Raw genomic sequence first — 15,039 nt, forward strand, 5'->3', positions numbered from 1 at the left:
GGTTTGATGACCCAATTAAGGCTGAAAATTCCAAAGTTCAGGACTTTAATGAGATTAAATTTGTTCGATTATGATAAGTAACATCAAATTGGAAAGAGTCAATTAACTCAAAAACCACTTGCTAGGATAAGCAAGCAATGGGTTACTTATGGCTTGTTTGATAAAACTGAATAACGAGATTTTAAAATATAAGTACTGAATATTGAAAGAATATTGAAAAAGTTTTACTTTCTTATCAATAGTGCACTAAAAGTTCTAAACTTTATATATGTAATGCAATAAGTGCTAAACCTTTTAATCGGTTTAATTAAGTCATAAACATATTTTCAAAAAGTATAATCAAGTCCTTTTGATAAAGAATACTTAAAATGGCATAATTATAACTTAGAAGTTGCCTATGTGGCACCCTTAAATTGCCCTTCTAAACATGAATTTTGGGATTTAATTACACTTTTTAGTAAATATTTAGGATTCAACCAAACCACTAAAACTGTTAGAATTCAATTGAACATTTTAGTGAAAATTTAGGACTTGATTGAGCCAATCGAAAGGATGAGAGCCTGCTTGCGTTTGGTACATAAGATTTAAGGCTTGTGATGCAATCTTCTCTATCTTCTCTATAGAGTTTGAATAATATGAAAAATGTTGGGCTTAAGACAAAGATTTGTTAATTTCGTCAATCCACAAATGAAAACACGATACCTCATTATCATCATCGCACAAATGTAGTAGGCATTCTTTCCCACATGGAGATAGCTACTAGATTTAGGCTATACCTAACGTGATGGGGGGAATTAATTGAAGCCTATAAACTATGTGAAAAGCTTTCAATCTTAAGTGAGATTTAATATATATCCGTCCGACAGTTCCTTCGCACGCAATTAACATCGCCTATTAGCTTAACTTTACTCAATACATTCTCCAAGTATCGGCCATGGTCACAAACTATTGTTTGAGGATGTTGTAATCACAGATTAGCTGAAATCTTAACAATGTTAACATCCTCGGCACAAATTGGCTGAGAGCGACGTGTGTGAATCTTGACTTGCCACATCTCCAATACGCACGGTGTACATACAAAGCAAAGAATACACCAGAGATTTCCCATAATTCCCCTACAACATTTGTACATTATTAAGTCTCAAGACTATCCATCCCTCGCTGTATGATTTGATTCCGACTTTGTCCTAATTAACGTATTCATTGATATTTCATTTAATGAACGAACCCAAGAGACAAGTCAGGGAGACAAATAAGACCAATCGAAACAACCAGAAGGAGCATGACAATGGATATTGGTTTGGGTAACATTTCTCGGCGTCGAAAGTGTGGCTACGAAAGACGGGTCTTCTTTTCGAGAATTATCTGGGAAGATAAATGACACAATTAAGACAAGTCATTGAGATGGTTGTGGTCCGTCACAACTCACAATCCAGGATCTCAACGATGAGTTCTTGACCTTCAAGTCCCCGATCTCTCACTTGAGCTCTTATGCGGCCTTGCTGAACTTCTCGTCACACTCCTTGCAAAATCAGGCATCACACGTGATGTGCTGCACACCACAGGACCTGTGTCAAAATGAGTCTTAAATCCATATATTACCCATTTAAATCATAAATTGATCATATATGGATCACTTACTTTTAGAAGAGACTAATCAAATGGATTTAAAAATTAAAAACTTAACATAAATGGGTCTTAAATAGGTTGGATTTAAAACTCATTTCCAACCCAAGCCTCACAATCTCTTTCTTCCCTCTCTAACTTTATAAAAATATTTTTTTATAAAAATCAAAATTATAATTATTTTTATATTTCTTTTCCTTTCTTCTTCCTCCTTCCTTGCTAGTGGCTGCCACGACGATGGCTAGCAACCGGATAGGCGAGGCTCGAGCCTCGTCAATCTAGTTAGACTCGAGCTCGCCAATGTCGAGGCAAACCCGTCAAGCTCAAGGATCACCTGTGGCTAGGCGCCAGCCAAAGAAGAAGAAAAAGAAAATAGAAAAAAAAAGAAAATTATAATTATATTTTTAAAAATAAAAATAATTAAATTTTTATTTTTTTTAAATATCAAATAATTAAAATTTTGATTTTTAAAAAAAATATCAAATAATTAAAATTTTGATTTTTTTTTTAAATTCATAAAAGTATCCATTAAATTTGTATTGTGTAAAATTATTTTAGCAATACCATTTTAATATATATATATATATATATATATATATATATACACACACACACACATTTATAGCTCCATTATTTTATGTAGCTTTTACCGTACTCATCTCTTGCTAATTTAGCTCTCTCTCTCGTGCTATTCTTCTGGCTAGTATTTTGGCCATCTCTATATTCCTATTGTCAATTTTGTTTCTAGTTTGAAATATGCGAGGCTAATATTACATGAACCGGATACGGGTGAGTCCAATGCAAAATTTTCATTCAACAATGTTAGTCCTCGCGCACACACGTCCCTAATTTTACATTCTACACTTTTAAACATTTCCAGGTAGTATTCAAGAGATGAACACGGCCAAATTTGGAAAGAGGAAGTGAGATGATAGTTTGACTTTTGTCTTAGATAGATATGCCTATCGTACATGCATCGCGTTTGTGCTTGAGAATGAAGAGAATCATATTATATTGCTGTGTTTCCAAGGAGTGATTTTAAAGAAAGTGGCTAACCAATAGGGTGAGCATGGTTTTAAAATAGAACTAGGAACTAGTTCCCATCGATCCAATTGTAGGGTATGCAAGATAGATTTATGTTCTGAAAATTGGGGAACCGTTGTCGACGAGTAGGTTCCAAGTAATAAGTCTTTGTATTTTTCTTATTTTATATCTCCACACAATCCTGTGGTATTCTATGACATTCAATGATATGTTTGTAATTTGGAAATACTAGTCTGAGTTTCTATCTCTGACGATATCCATAATTGAGTTTTTACTTTGTTGATGTTTCATATTTTTCGTTTATCTAAATATAATTTATGGTTAGTGGATTGTAGCAGCATATAGTAGTCATTAAAGATGATAATTCACTACAATCTTTCAATTAAAAATATAGATACAACTTGTGACAGATTAGATTCCAAATTCTATAATATGCATGGTAGGTTCCAAGGTCCATTTGGAACTTGGATTAATCCAGAAACCGCTAACTTCTACTGACTAGGGCCAACTAAACTACCCACTCAAATGAATAGAATGACCAATTTATATTTTTGTATTCAGAAAGGGTGTTTTAATGAACTTTTTTTTTTTTTTTGGTTGGGTCATAAGGGTGTTTTAATGAACTTGATGGACGCCGAATCCAAAATTCTCTTTATATAGTGTACATAAAGCTCCATGTGAGTATCAATTGACTCAATTGCTCACAAACAACAAATGAGCTCAAATGTATACCTTTGGTCCCAGCAATAATTGGTTGCTTTATAGCCGGGGCCTTAATTAATCCTAGGGGGACAAAAGAGACAAAATATGTTTCGTGCCGGTGCCACCTATTTGTGTAATGAAATGGCGACAGAATGTTGGAAGTGTCGTAAGTTTTATGGTCATCAACCTTCAATTGAATTTCAGTTCAATCTGGCTCCAAGCAAGAATAATTGACGAGCTGCCATACACGCAAACAATCATTTACTTATCCATCTTTTCACCAAGAAAGGACAAAAATTCTAGGTAGGCCATTCAACATACATGAACTGGATATCATGTGATGAAAGTCCATCGGGTAGTTTTACATATAAATTTTGTAATTCAGTGTTAGTACATCTTTATTTAGCTCAGCCTAGTCTTGAGAACTCTCAAGCAATGCCCTTTAGCATCTTTGTAAAGTAAGCTTATCGTGGTTGAGGGTTTGCAAATGGACTTTTGGAATATGATTAACTTAATTACCATCTTAAATTGTGTCTAGAGAGCCAAATCATAGAGACATTTAGGGGAAAAAAGGGGGAACAAGTCGCGTCTCATTAAATAGAAAATGAGGGCACCATGTTTTTAAATATTTAAACAGACTTTGATTAACGATAGGAAGATTTGTATGGTAAATGAGATATTTTTTGATACGTGACGGATTATCTTAACCCATTGATCCATTGAAAACACAAACCAAGTGTGCATGTGCGGACCCTCTATTTGCATGTCAACTCACGTTGACAAATTTCAAAGATAGGCCAAATGCCTAATCATATTTCAAATGGAAAAGCCAATTTTAGAAGACGATTATGAGACGGTTAGGACCCGGACAAGAGCAAATTAAAGTGATCTCGTCAAACATCATGTTCTGTGCACAATTGTTCAAGAAATTATAAAAGATGAAACGGGCGTGGGCGTTAAGTATTATAAGACCCTCAAACAGTAGAAATGTAATATCCATCTACAATCTTTTCAAGTCTTCTGCATGTTAGTCACATCAAAGTTCAATGACCAAATATAATAAATTATTGGGTTGGATAGTGGAAATCAAATAAACTGATTAGTCCAAATTTAGTGATATGTTTGAAAAAAATCAAATTGCAATACACCCTACATGAAAATAAGAAAAAAGTTTGATAACCCCAAATGTAAAAACCCTAAACTGCCTATAGTCTCTCTTATCCACAAGCATTTGGTTTGTCTAAAAATTCCTGAACGGTGCTCAAATTTCACCTAAATCATAATATAGATGAATATCATGACCAATTTCAGCATAGATAGTACATTCTTATAAAAGAGAAAGCATATTAGAACCTATAAAAGCCATTATTACACCGTCAAGCATTTATTGAGTAAGACTAAGCGGCTGTCGTGACATTGCATGCGCACTTTGCTTCACTAAAAGCTCACTTTGAATCTAACACTTCAAATTGCATCCCTGAATAAGAAAAAAGGCAATGAGATCTATCAACAAATCAGGCAAAAAAGTTATCTGAAACTCAAAATACCAGCAGTTAGGAACAAAAAAGTATAAACTCACCCACCAATTTTATTTGTCGTTCCAATTAAACAGCTTTCCAAAAAATGCTTCGTATATATCCATCACAAGGCCTGCGTCCTTTTCACCGAGTTCTGAATATTTAGAGTGTTTTCCTAGTTTATCCATGTTGACCATGATTAAGGACAAGGCAGCCTCAAGGAGATGCTTCGCATTGTGCTGGTGCGCAAAGGAATAGTTTATGATCGAGTTATCCCAATTTAATTTGGATATCAAGATCATCTCACAATAAGCTTTGAGGTGCTCCACTTGGTACTTTTCAGCCAATACTAAAAGCTCATAAGCCATTTGCTCATCAAGCAATGCTTCAACAGAAAGACAGTGGACAAATGCTCGGAGGGCATCATACGATGCATCATTTATATTAATGGTGCCGCTTCGGCTTTCTTCCATCTCATTCTCGAGCATTGCTTTAAATACTGGGGACTGGCTAGCCTGATTGTAAATAGAAAATCAAAGAGGACTCAGCAACGCAATTTTGCAGTGGGAAAACTCCATAGTTCGATAGGAAATGTTTATGCATCACATCAGTTTGCTCAATTAAAGTAACTGTGGATATGAATTTTGTAAGCATTCAAGCAAAGCTTCTGAAACATGCCCTTGCTATCATTATCAAACAACAATATGAAAACTATGTGTGCTCATAAGTCCCCTACACCAAGGGAAAGACCATAGCTCCAGCTTGTGTAATGTTTTGAGTTTCTACTCCAATGAAATGTACATGGCAGCAGGCAAAATGCATATCCGGTGGCTCAAGTATCGCTTAAACCAAATCTTGCGAAAAAGTCATGATGAATGAAGTATACAAAAACTCAATTATTAAACATATTAATTCAAATAGAGATTAAGGGGGCACATTTGATAATCATTCTGCTGCTAAGAATAATTTTTTATCATAAATAGATTTTTCTGATTCTGTTCGGGAACAATTTCTGAATTTTTGAAGATGCTTAGTAACTATTTAAAACTTCTATTTTCAATATAGAAATGTGTATGGTAGAATTTTTAAATTTTTCGTTTCTTTTAATTTTTTAATACTTTTATTATATTTTTATTATATTTTTCTTTTTTCCTTTTTTCCCTTTCTTGTCTTCTTCTTCCTCCTTCACCCAAATCTATTGAGGCCGAGCTTGCCAGCCACAGGCAAAGCTTGGCCTCATCGGGCCACCACAACGCTAACCTATCGTGGCTCGACAAGGCCGAGCCTCACCAATCGCAAAGTGGCCCAACAAGCTAGACCTCGCAGATTTAGGCGAGGTCAACCTCACCTAGCCAAGGTGAGGCTGAGCCTCACCCAACCACAATGAGGCTCTCGGCCTCGCCGGAGGTGAGCGATGCTTCGACAAGGTTGCCGACCCTCATCTAGCCAATTGCTGGCCATAGCCAAGGCTGATGACTAGCCAAAAGGAAGAAGAAAAAGGAGGAGGAAAGAGAAGAAAAGAGAAAAGGAAAAGGAAAAAAAAAACTCGTGACTTAATTCTAGGAATTATTCTCGTAAACAAAAAACAACTTTTTTTTTATCTTTTAATTCTGTTCCAAATTTATTCCCGGGAACAAAAATTTTACCAAACGGATTTTTGTTCCTTTTTTGTTCCAAATTTAAAAAAAAAAAATAGAATCACTTGTTCCGGTTGTTTCGGAGATGGTTACCAAATAGGGCCTAACATTCCACTCAACTCTACAAAGCCATGTTCCATGCAAATAAAAGGAACACCTGCTAAATAAAACTGAGAATCTCTCTGATTTAGAAATCCAGTCCAAGCAAACAATCCGCACTTCTAATGCCTGAATAGATGAAAGCTAATAAAAAAGCTTCAAAATCAACCTAAGAGAGAGTTTAAAATCAGACTAGGAGGTAAAAGACATAATTTGTCAGTGGAAATGTCTTATATAGGTGCATCTTTAGTAGCATGCAGTACCAAAAGTAAATGCAACCCCCATTATCACCATATATATCCGACAACAAACATATAAAGTTGCAGAACTTTACAGCAAGTCTTTAGATAAAGAGTTGCAGAAGTTCACATGAGTTGATAATGCTGATTATATACGCTCAACAACTATTTAATCCACCTAAGCTTCAGCATTACATATTGTAAACTCAAGTAAACATAAGTTTAGGCTCAAGAAGAGAGAAGACAAAGACCACTCCAAGCAAATATTGAGGCCAGAAGCAAAAGAAGAAAGCGGTCTAACATCGTTTGTTTAAGGCTGGATCACCACATGATTGATCATCAAATGCTTATGTTTAGAACTCATGGTGATTTAATCAGAACTTGTCTGGGGCGGAAACAAGCGATCTAACAGAACTTGTTTGGTAGCGGCCTGCTTGATAAAACTATAGTGGACAAAAAGGCATAAATCTGAGATGAATAATTGTTGACACCTAAATTTTGGCAATCCATTTATTCATTAAAAATTAGGGACCGAACTTTAACCCCTAAACAAAAATAATAAATCGCAGCATATAGTTTTAAGGGTGTTTTTATTTATTTATTTTATCGCATTTGCATGGACCGGTGACAGATAAGCTTTAATTTGACAAGTTGGGAGATGGGTACATTTCGGAAAAGATTTGTATTATTATTCCAATATTCAACAATATCACGGTGGATCGCGAGCTCATCTTTGCAAGACTCGGAATTTGAGAGGATTCTGTTACAATAGCATAATGTTCGACCAATTTGCGGGCAATTATTTGGTCGGAGAATATTCAATCTGCGTAAGGACGGAAAATGATATCTTCCAAGAAAAAAGATGAAAGCGTGCAGACAAAGATGTGGCCACAAGAGAGACCATCTTGAGCACCCATGAAATTGAGTCAATATTCTCAAAATCCTTAGACAATTCTGTTGACCGTAATGCAAGGAGGAGGATCAAAGGAAATCAACGAAAAAGGGAAAGTGGGGTGTAGTCTTCACGTATCCATCGATGTGGGCAGAAAGAAAAGTTGCAAGAATAAGAAAGAAATCTTCACGGATGTTGATTTGAAAAGGAAATTGAAACCATAATCCTTGACCTATAAAAACGTTGTTCGCGTAAGGTTTTAAAGGGGCAGACAGATATTGATACATACGGCCACATTGAGAGGGAGCAATTCTGAATACACAGAGACACACACGTGAGATAGGAGAGAGATAGAGTGCTCCACCAAGCTTGGTCGAGATTCCCTTTGCCATGTGAGTCCCGCCAGCCACATCGCCGCGCTCTCATGCTCGTAATGCTGCCTCACATTGCGAGACCACCACCGGGACGAGCTGCTGCACTAGCATCCTCAGCTGCGTCGTGATCCCCTCTGATGAAGCATCCGCAAGCCACGAGTCCAGCAGTTCAATCCTACAATTTGCTCCACCTTGACGCTCATCCAAGCAACATGGGGCGGTGGGTACATTAAAAGATTTATAAAGATGTGTGCTGATCAAAGAAGCAGAGAACACATCGACACGTCTGAAGAAAGGATTCCACCGCACATGAATTGACTCCGCTCTCGATGATCCCGAGTGTGATTTGCAAGCCACGGTGACCATCCCCACTCCTGCTGTCCGACAAGTCCAAATTTGGAAACACATCCGAGTGACATCAAGAGCTAGCTAAGAATTTTGGTCAATTTGGTTCCCATATATTCTGTTGCCATTCCTTGAAATATTCTAATGTTGGTTGAATTCCCTGATATAGAAAACGATAGCCACGATTGGGAGGAGACGTAAAAAAAGGGGGAAAAAGTTTCTTGCTTCTTTTTCTCTTTGTAGGTCAACGGAAGATCAATACAAGGGAACTCGATACCCTGAGAGACGAAGCAGAGCGGTGATTTTTGGTTTGGTTTGTCAGTCCTTGCAGCGAAACCAGAATCTCCAGCATTTCCAGGCCGGTGAGCAATTTCCAAGGGTCAAGCACTGCTCAGCGGGACCCAGATTTCCCACTGAACTTCATCCGAATCCAGCGAGCACGAGACAACTGGCAAAGCCCTCAGCCGGTCTCCGAGCACCACCACCGTTCCTGCTCCTGCGACCTGGCTTCAGCAAGTCCGACGTCACTTCTAGCAAAGCTCGGGTGTCCTGCACTCGAGCGCTATCGATATTCCGACTCGATTACTCCGCCATCATCCGTTTTGTCCACGCTGGCCAATAACGGCAACCCCGAGCCATATCAATCGCCTTGCTGTTTTTGCTGAATTTCTTTTGCAGGTTTTTCCAAACGCTCCAGTTCAATCCATCGGGGAAGTCTCGCATGTTCTTGCGGTCGTCGCAGCTCCTCACCACCGTGACCATCTCGCTCACGACCTGTTGCTGGTGTCTCCTCAAGCTCATTGTTGTTGCCTCTCGTGAGTTATCAAGTCCATCTTTAGGGGAAGTTTAGATAAAACTTTCGCTAAAGGAAGGCACGCCACTTTGGAGATTTTCTCTCAGAGGGAGACCAATTTCTTTGAGGTCAATGGAGATTTTCTCTCTCGATACCCACTCTTTCATCGAGAACGCTTTGCTGATTTCGACGACATCATCCAAGAATCGTGGTTCGCGACTTGCCCTATTTGGAAGCTAATATTTTGATTAGGTAAAAATCTTATCCAATTTAATTTCAGAATATTCAGTTTTCTTATTTGGAATTTCGATACATATGATTGAAATTCCCGATATGCTATCATATCCGTAATCTTAAGTGCCCTTATGAATTGGGAAATTTTCCTAATTTCGCAACATACATATGATTGACGGTCCGATTTCACGATCAAAATACGACCGGCAATCGTACGGAAAATCATCAATTCGATCTAACGCTCGAGATATGATTCATGATGTTATTTAAAAATTAGCCAATCCGATCTCATGCATGAGATATGATATGTCAATTTATTTCCTAAAATTAAGTGGACATGAATGATATCTTGCTTGATTTGGTGCCATGCTGTTTTTGATGCCTTTATTTGATTGCTCCTGTAAAAGGAAAAAAAAAAAAATTGAGTTAGATTAGGTTCGAGGATTATTTTGCATGTTTAGAATAGGAAATTTATTTATTTCGAATTCCTTAAATAAAAATCCAAAAAAAAAAAATGCAATCATTTAGGATGTTAGTTATTTGGCAATTTTAATTTCGAATTTCGTAATAAAAAAAATAGAATTATGGCATTCTTTCCACATCATTGCATATTAGGATAGATTGCATACTTATTAAATGCTTATTAAGAAAATAAAAAAATCATGCGCACGTCATATAGCGTTAGGTTCATAAAATGCACGTTATTTAGTGATTGTTGCTAGGTTCATTTAATTAGAAATTGCTCGTCATTAGGATTATGTCATTTTGGATAATTTAGATCGCATGTTTAATTATTGCATGTTCATTAAGAAAACACAAAAAATTATTTTACTCATTCATATAGTTTAAGTTGTACTGTCATGTCATAATATTTCATGTTAGATTAGTAGCATGCTTTGCATATTGCACGATTTTAATTAATTAAGTAAAAACAAAAAGCAATTGCGTGTTAATTACAAATCATATCTAGGATTGTTGATGTGAATTCTGATCTAACAATGCAGATGCTTTCGTTGCTATGAGGTAAGTCCTACAATTTATTTACTGCTTTACTTTGGTGTTAAATTGGTGGTTTGCGCACCCGCATGATTGCCTCACATGTTAGGGAATTAGATTTAAAATTAATCCAAGCTACTTGCAAAACATTTTTTTTAAAAATAAAAGAATGGTACCGAAAGGGCATTAGAGAAATCTAGTGTAACCAAGTCCTCGTACCCATAGTCTCTAGTTCGTAGGAGTAAAATAATTCTCTCGTTATTTTACTTGGGTTTCTAATCAACCCACCAAAAAATAGATTAGTGGCGACTCCTTATTGAAAATCATTTGCATGTTAAGAAATTTAAATTTAAGTCGCGAATTGGTATGAGCTTGGGAGAGCCCGAGTTAAGTCTAGACTTAACAATCCATTAGCCAAACCCTAGGTGGTTCACAGCCGAAAATTTGGTGCTAGGTGGTTCACAGCCGAAAATTTGGTCGCAACAATAATTGTTGTTTCTTTTTTACTTGGTTAGCTTTTCTCCAGTACACAACAATTAGGATGGTCATAGTGTGAATCATTTACGTGACCCCACACTCTATCCAAGCATATCTGAAGAGAATTCTTGCAGCAAGCACGGTCATTTATGATAGGAAGTTTGTTTATATTACAGGGTTGCCAATTCTAAAGCGGCTGCCTTCTACATGATATCCTCATGCACAAGAAAATATGAAGGCTTTTAGTATGTTACCGACTCAATCTCACAAGCAGGAGATACCAACAGGACTTCATTCAGCTATAAATAATACTTGTATGACAGCATGAAAGTTCAAGATGGAGAGCCAGTTAAAGGTGTTGTATAGGCCTCCTCTGAGGCATTGGAAGCATTAAATTAAGCAAGCCCTAACTCATTATCATCAAGTCATATTACTTTGGGGGCACTCTTTGCTTTCAGACTGAAACTACTGCTTTGTCACAGACTTCAAGTGGCATGGGAAAGAGTTATCGCTGTCAACTAGAAAGCCACGGCGCCACTGTGTCAGCACACCATGTCAATGTCAAGTTACCAAATTCTCATGAACACATAAAACTCATCTTAAAAGTCAAATTGCCAATTCTCCATAAGTCTCAGTTTCTTAGTATTTGCACAAGCTACCATTACAGTTGCCTTTTCTCAATAACAGTTGTGTGTAGGCATGCCCAAAAGGGCCAAAGGAAGATAAAACTTCTAAAGATATCCTCTATGAGCACTGCTCTTTCCCCCTCTTATAACTCCTGCCTCAACTAAAATGAAAGATGTGAGAAACCTTAATAGCTCGAACCAGACAATTAAATTTTATAACACTCTGACCAACCCCATTTTCAGACCATCCATGTCCACTATAAGCTCTCCCAAAAGAGTATCTTTGCTTCCATTTCTCACATCACTCAGGCATCAATTTGCATACAAGTGCCTCAAATTTACATAAATTGAGACTACCGAACAAAAGTTCAGTAAACAGTGGTCTCCGCACCTGCATTGTCCAATGACTGAAAGAAAACTCATAAATGATGTGTTCCCGTATCTAATCTACCCCTTTTCTAACCTAACTGACCACCTATTTACCATCGAGACACAATTTATCACCAACCTATGAGACACGCCGACTATTAGAACTGGGAGCACGGAACAGAACATTTGAATCCACCGACAAATTAACTACAAACAAATTGAAGCTTAATATCTCTTTTGAAATTCCCAAATTCAAACCAAAGAAAAACTAGCAACCAAATCAACAAACCGGGAAAAAAGCAATGCTCACCAGAATGGTCTTGTGAGCTGGCACTGGCATTGACAGGCCTCCGTTGGGACCATCCACAGCGGTGACCAAGATGACATCAGTGAACTCAGGGCCATGGGAGTGACCATTGAGGTGGTGGTGGTGGTCAGTCGGCGAGCATGATCTCAAGAAGGCGACCTCGGCCTTCAAATCCTGGATCTCTCGCTTGAGCTCTTCCACGGTCTCACTCGCCTCCTCGTAGCACTCCTTGCACATGCTGGTTTCACCCATGATGTGGTCCTCTAATATGCACTGCATGGACTTGGTCTCCTCCTGGTGCTCCTACCTTGCTCTCAGTCACTGCATTTGTCGAGTGAGAGAGCTAATTCGTCAGCGAAACCTCTTCACTTCTATTTCTCGTACTCGGGATCGGATGCATGTAAAAACTTTTAAAAATAATCATAACTTGGGAAATAATATTTCCCTAGCTAAAAAGGATTCTCTATATTTTATTTGATTAATTTAGCTTTAAAACTCATCCACGAGGCAAGCACATAGTGATTAAAACATGTGGGTTATGGCAATCGATTTAATTTATAATATAATAGATAAAGGTTGTAAGAATATATCGTTTACTTATGTTTTACTTAATTTAAATAAATTTCAATAAGTATAATTATTAGTTAATCATTGAAAAAATAAGAGATATATATCTCACTAGAGAAAATTGAAGAAACAAATTTAGAACTCATCTTATTACTAAAACATTTATTGATAGATTTAATTATGGCTTATTTGACTATTGAACAAGTCGTACTTAAATAAACTTACTCTTATTGATGAAGAAAGCAAAGGTTAAAAATAAATATAAGACTGTTAGAATGACTCTCTCTTTTTCTTTTTCTTTTTTTCAATAAGGAATAATCTTAAGCATATTGGGTGGAGGATGAGGAATGCTATGATTTTGTGAGAGTGCGTGGCATGATGCAGCACATATTCAAAAGGGAATGACTGAAAAACTGCGAAAAATCACAGGGGAGCTAAAGAAATGGAGCAAGAAGATTTCAAATGCTGCCCAACAAATAGATGCACTTAAGAATCACCTTATGGAGCCCACACAAAGTAGAATAGAACCCAAAAACAGAGAAGAATTCCAAGCCATCACTGAAAGAATTTCAACATTATGAAGACAAGAAGATATGTACCGGAGCATCAGATTGAGGATAAACAGGCTGAAATGGGGAGGACTTTCATGTGACAACCATTCAAAGAAGGTGGAGAAATAAGATCACAATGTTAATGCGGGAAAATGGCACGTAGTGCTGTGAGCCTACTGTTTTCAAACAGAATGCAGTGAATTTCTATCTGACTTTATACACAACCACGAGACATGGGAATTTCCAACCAGTGTTGGATCAATCTCTGCATATCTTTCAAGACACCACAAATGAAGCACTGCGTGCCCCAGTTACATTGGAAGAGGTAAAACAAGCTGTTTCCAAAATTGCGCCTACGAAGGCTCCAGATCCAAGCGGACTAAATGGCCAACTTTTCCAGCATCACCCGCTATGCCCGCTGTAACTTCAAGAATTGAAGAATGGCTACTGGAAGTAATGGAGCGAAAAGACAACCGACCGACCTGGGAGATTATGGCTCGTGTCTTGTGGGAGATATGGAAATCACGGAACGCACCCGTCTCCGGTGGAACCCAACGGAAAATTCGAAGAGGAGAGAGAAGGAAATCGAACCTGCCCGTTGCCGCCTTTAAGCTGAATGTCGGTGGGCCTGTCGTCGAGGGTGAGCCGGGAGGCGCAATTGCCGGTGTACTTCGGGATTCAAGAGGGATAGTTGTCGATGGGTTTTGCGAAATTGGTGATTTCTGCCACGGCCGACGAGGCTGAAGCCCAGCTCTTCCCGAAGGACTCTCTCTCTCTGCGCGCCGCCCCCCTCTCTACTGGCGCTCCTTGATCCGTGCGCACGAACTGGAAGCGGCGAATTTCCCTGATCTGCACGCTGAATGATCACGGTGATAGCCTATCGGTTGTTGGGCTTGTTTAAGGGCATTCATCCAAGCCCATGGCGTGTCCAGACCGTCATAGAAGATTGCGTGAGAAAGTCTGGCCCAATTCAAAAGTGCTTTGCTGGCCCCGCCGTCCGAGAGAACCAAACCAAGTGACCCCTTTTGATGTTATAATATTGAACATCTTTGTTTTAACTATGGCACTTAATGAATGAAGTATCCTTTTCGACTAAAAAAAAAAATGGAAATATGGATAGACTAAGTATATATTACTCACAAATCACATTTCTTATAATTTAAAGAATGGGTCATTTTAACTAATAAATATCAAGCAACAAAGATATTTGGTTGATTTTACAAATAAATTGAGTGAAAAAGATACATGTTCTTATTGGTAAGTAGCTTGTATTTTGTTTCGAATTAATTGGAAGTGAAAATATATGGGGTTCTTTAGAAAATAATAATAATAACTCAGTGATTTTTAGGAACAAATATTACCTTTAGTTTACAGCAAGATTAGACAAACAGAAGAGGTGCAATGAAATATGGTAGAAATAAATAAAAAAAGTAAGTTTGGGCTTCTTTCACTATTTACTTGATCTGGTCAAGAATCTTTCATGAAGAAGGTGCACGAGTCTTAAGGGCAATTTAGACCCTGTGTAAAATTTTCAAGAATCTTTTTGGCTGTGAATATGTATGTACTTTCCTAATTGACTACTATTAAATGCAAAAAAAAAAAAAAAAATTCTTAAAGCAGAATAAGGTAAATCATTACGCAACT

The 15,039-nt window shown here is 37.5% G+C and overlaps 1 protein-coding gene across 3 annotated transcripts; it reads right to left on the minus strand.

Annotated features, from left to right (window-relative positions):
* Nucleotides 1-4,480: 4,480 nt before the first annotated feature.
* Nucleotides 4,481-14,231, minus strand: LOC104444061 (BTB/POZ domain-containing protein At4g08455). 3 transcript variants are annotated; one of them, XM_010057639.3, is made up of 4 exons: nt 13,878-14,231; nt 12,281-12,598; nt 4,956-5,404; nt 4,481-4,849 (listed from the first exon to the last, which is right to left on the minus strand). In XM_010057639.3, the coding sequence occupies exons 2-3, from the start codon at nt 12,554-12,556 to the stop codon at nt 4,961-4,963; spliced, it is 720 nt and encodes a 239-aa protein (XP_010055941.2). In that variant the 5' UTR covers nt 12,557-12,598; nt 13,878-14,231; the 3' UTR covers nt 4,481-4,849; nt 4,956-4,960. The 3 variants fall into 3 exon arrangements, with proteins under 3 accessions (XP_010055941.2, XP_010055939.2, XP_010055940.2); XM_010057637.3 differs by having other exon boundaries at nt 13,987-14,169; XM_010057638.3 differs by having other exon boundaries at nt 4,952-5,404; nt 13,987-14,169.
* Between the last annotated feature and the right edge of the window lie 808 nt (nt 14,232-15,039).

Source organism: Eucalyptus grandis, chromosome 6 (genome assembly GCF_016545825.1).
Source record: "Eucalyptus grandis isolate ANBG69807.140 chromosome 6, ASM1654582v1, whole genome shotgun sequence".
Classification (NCBI taxonomy): domain Eukaryota; kingdom Viridiplantae; phylum Streptophyta; class Magnoliopsida; order Myrtales; family Myrtaceae; genus Eucalyptus; species Eucalyptus grandis.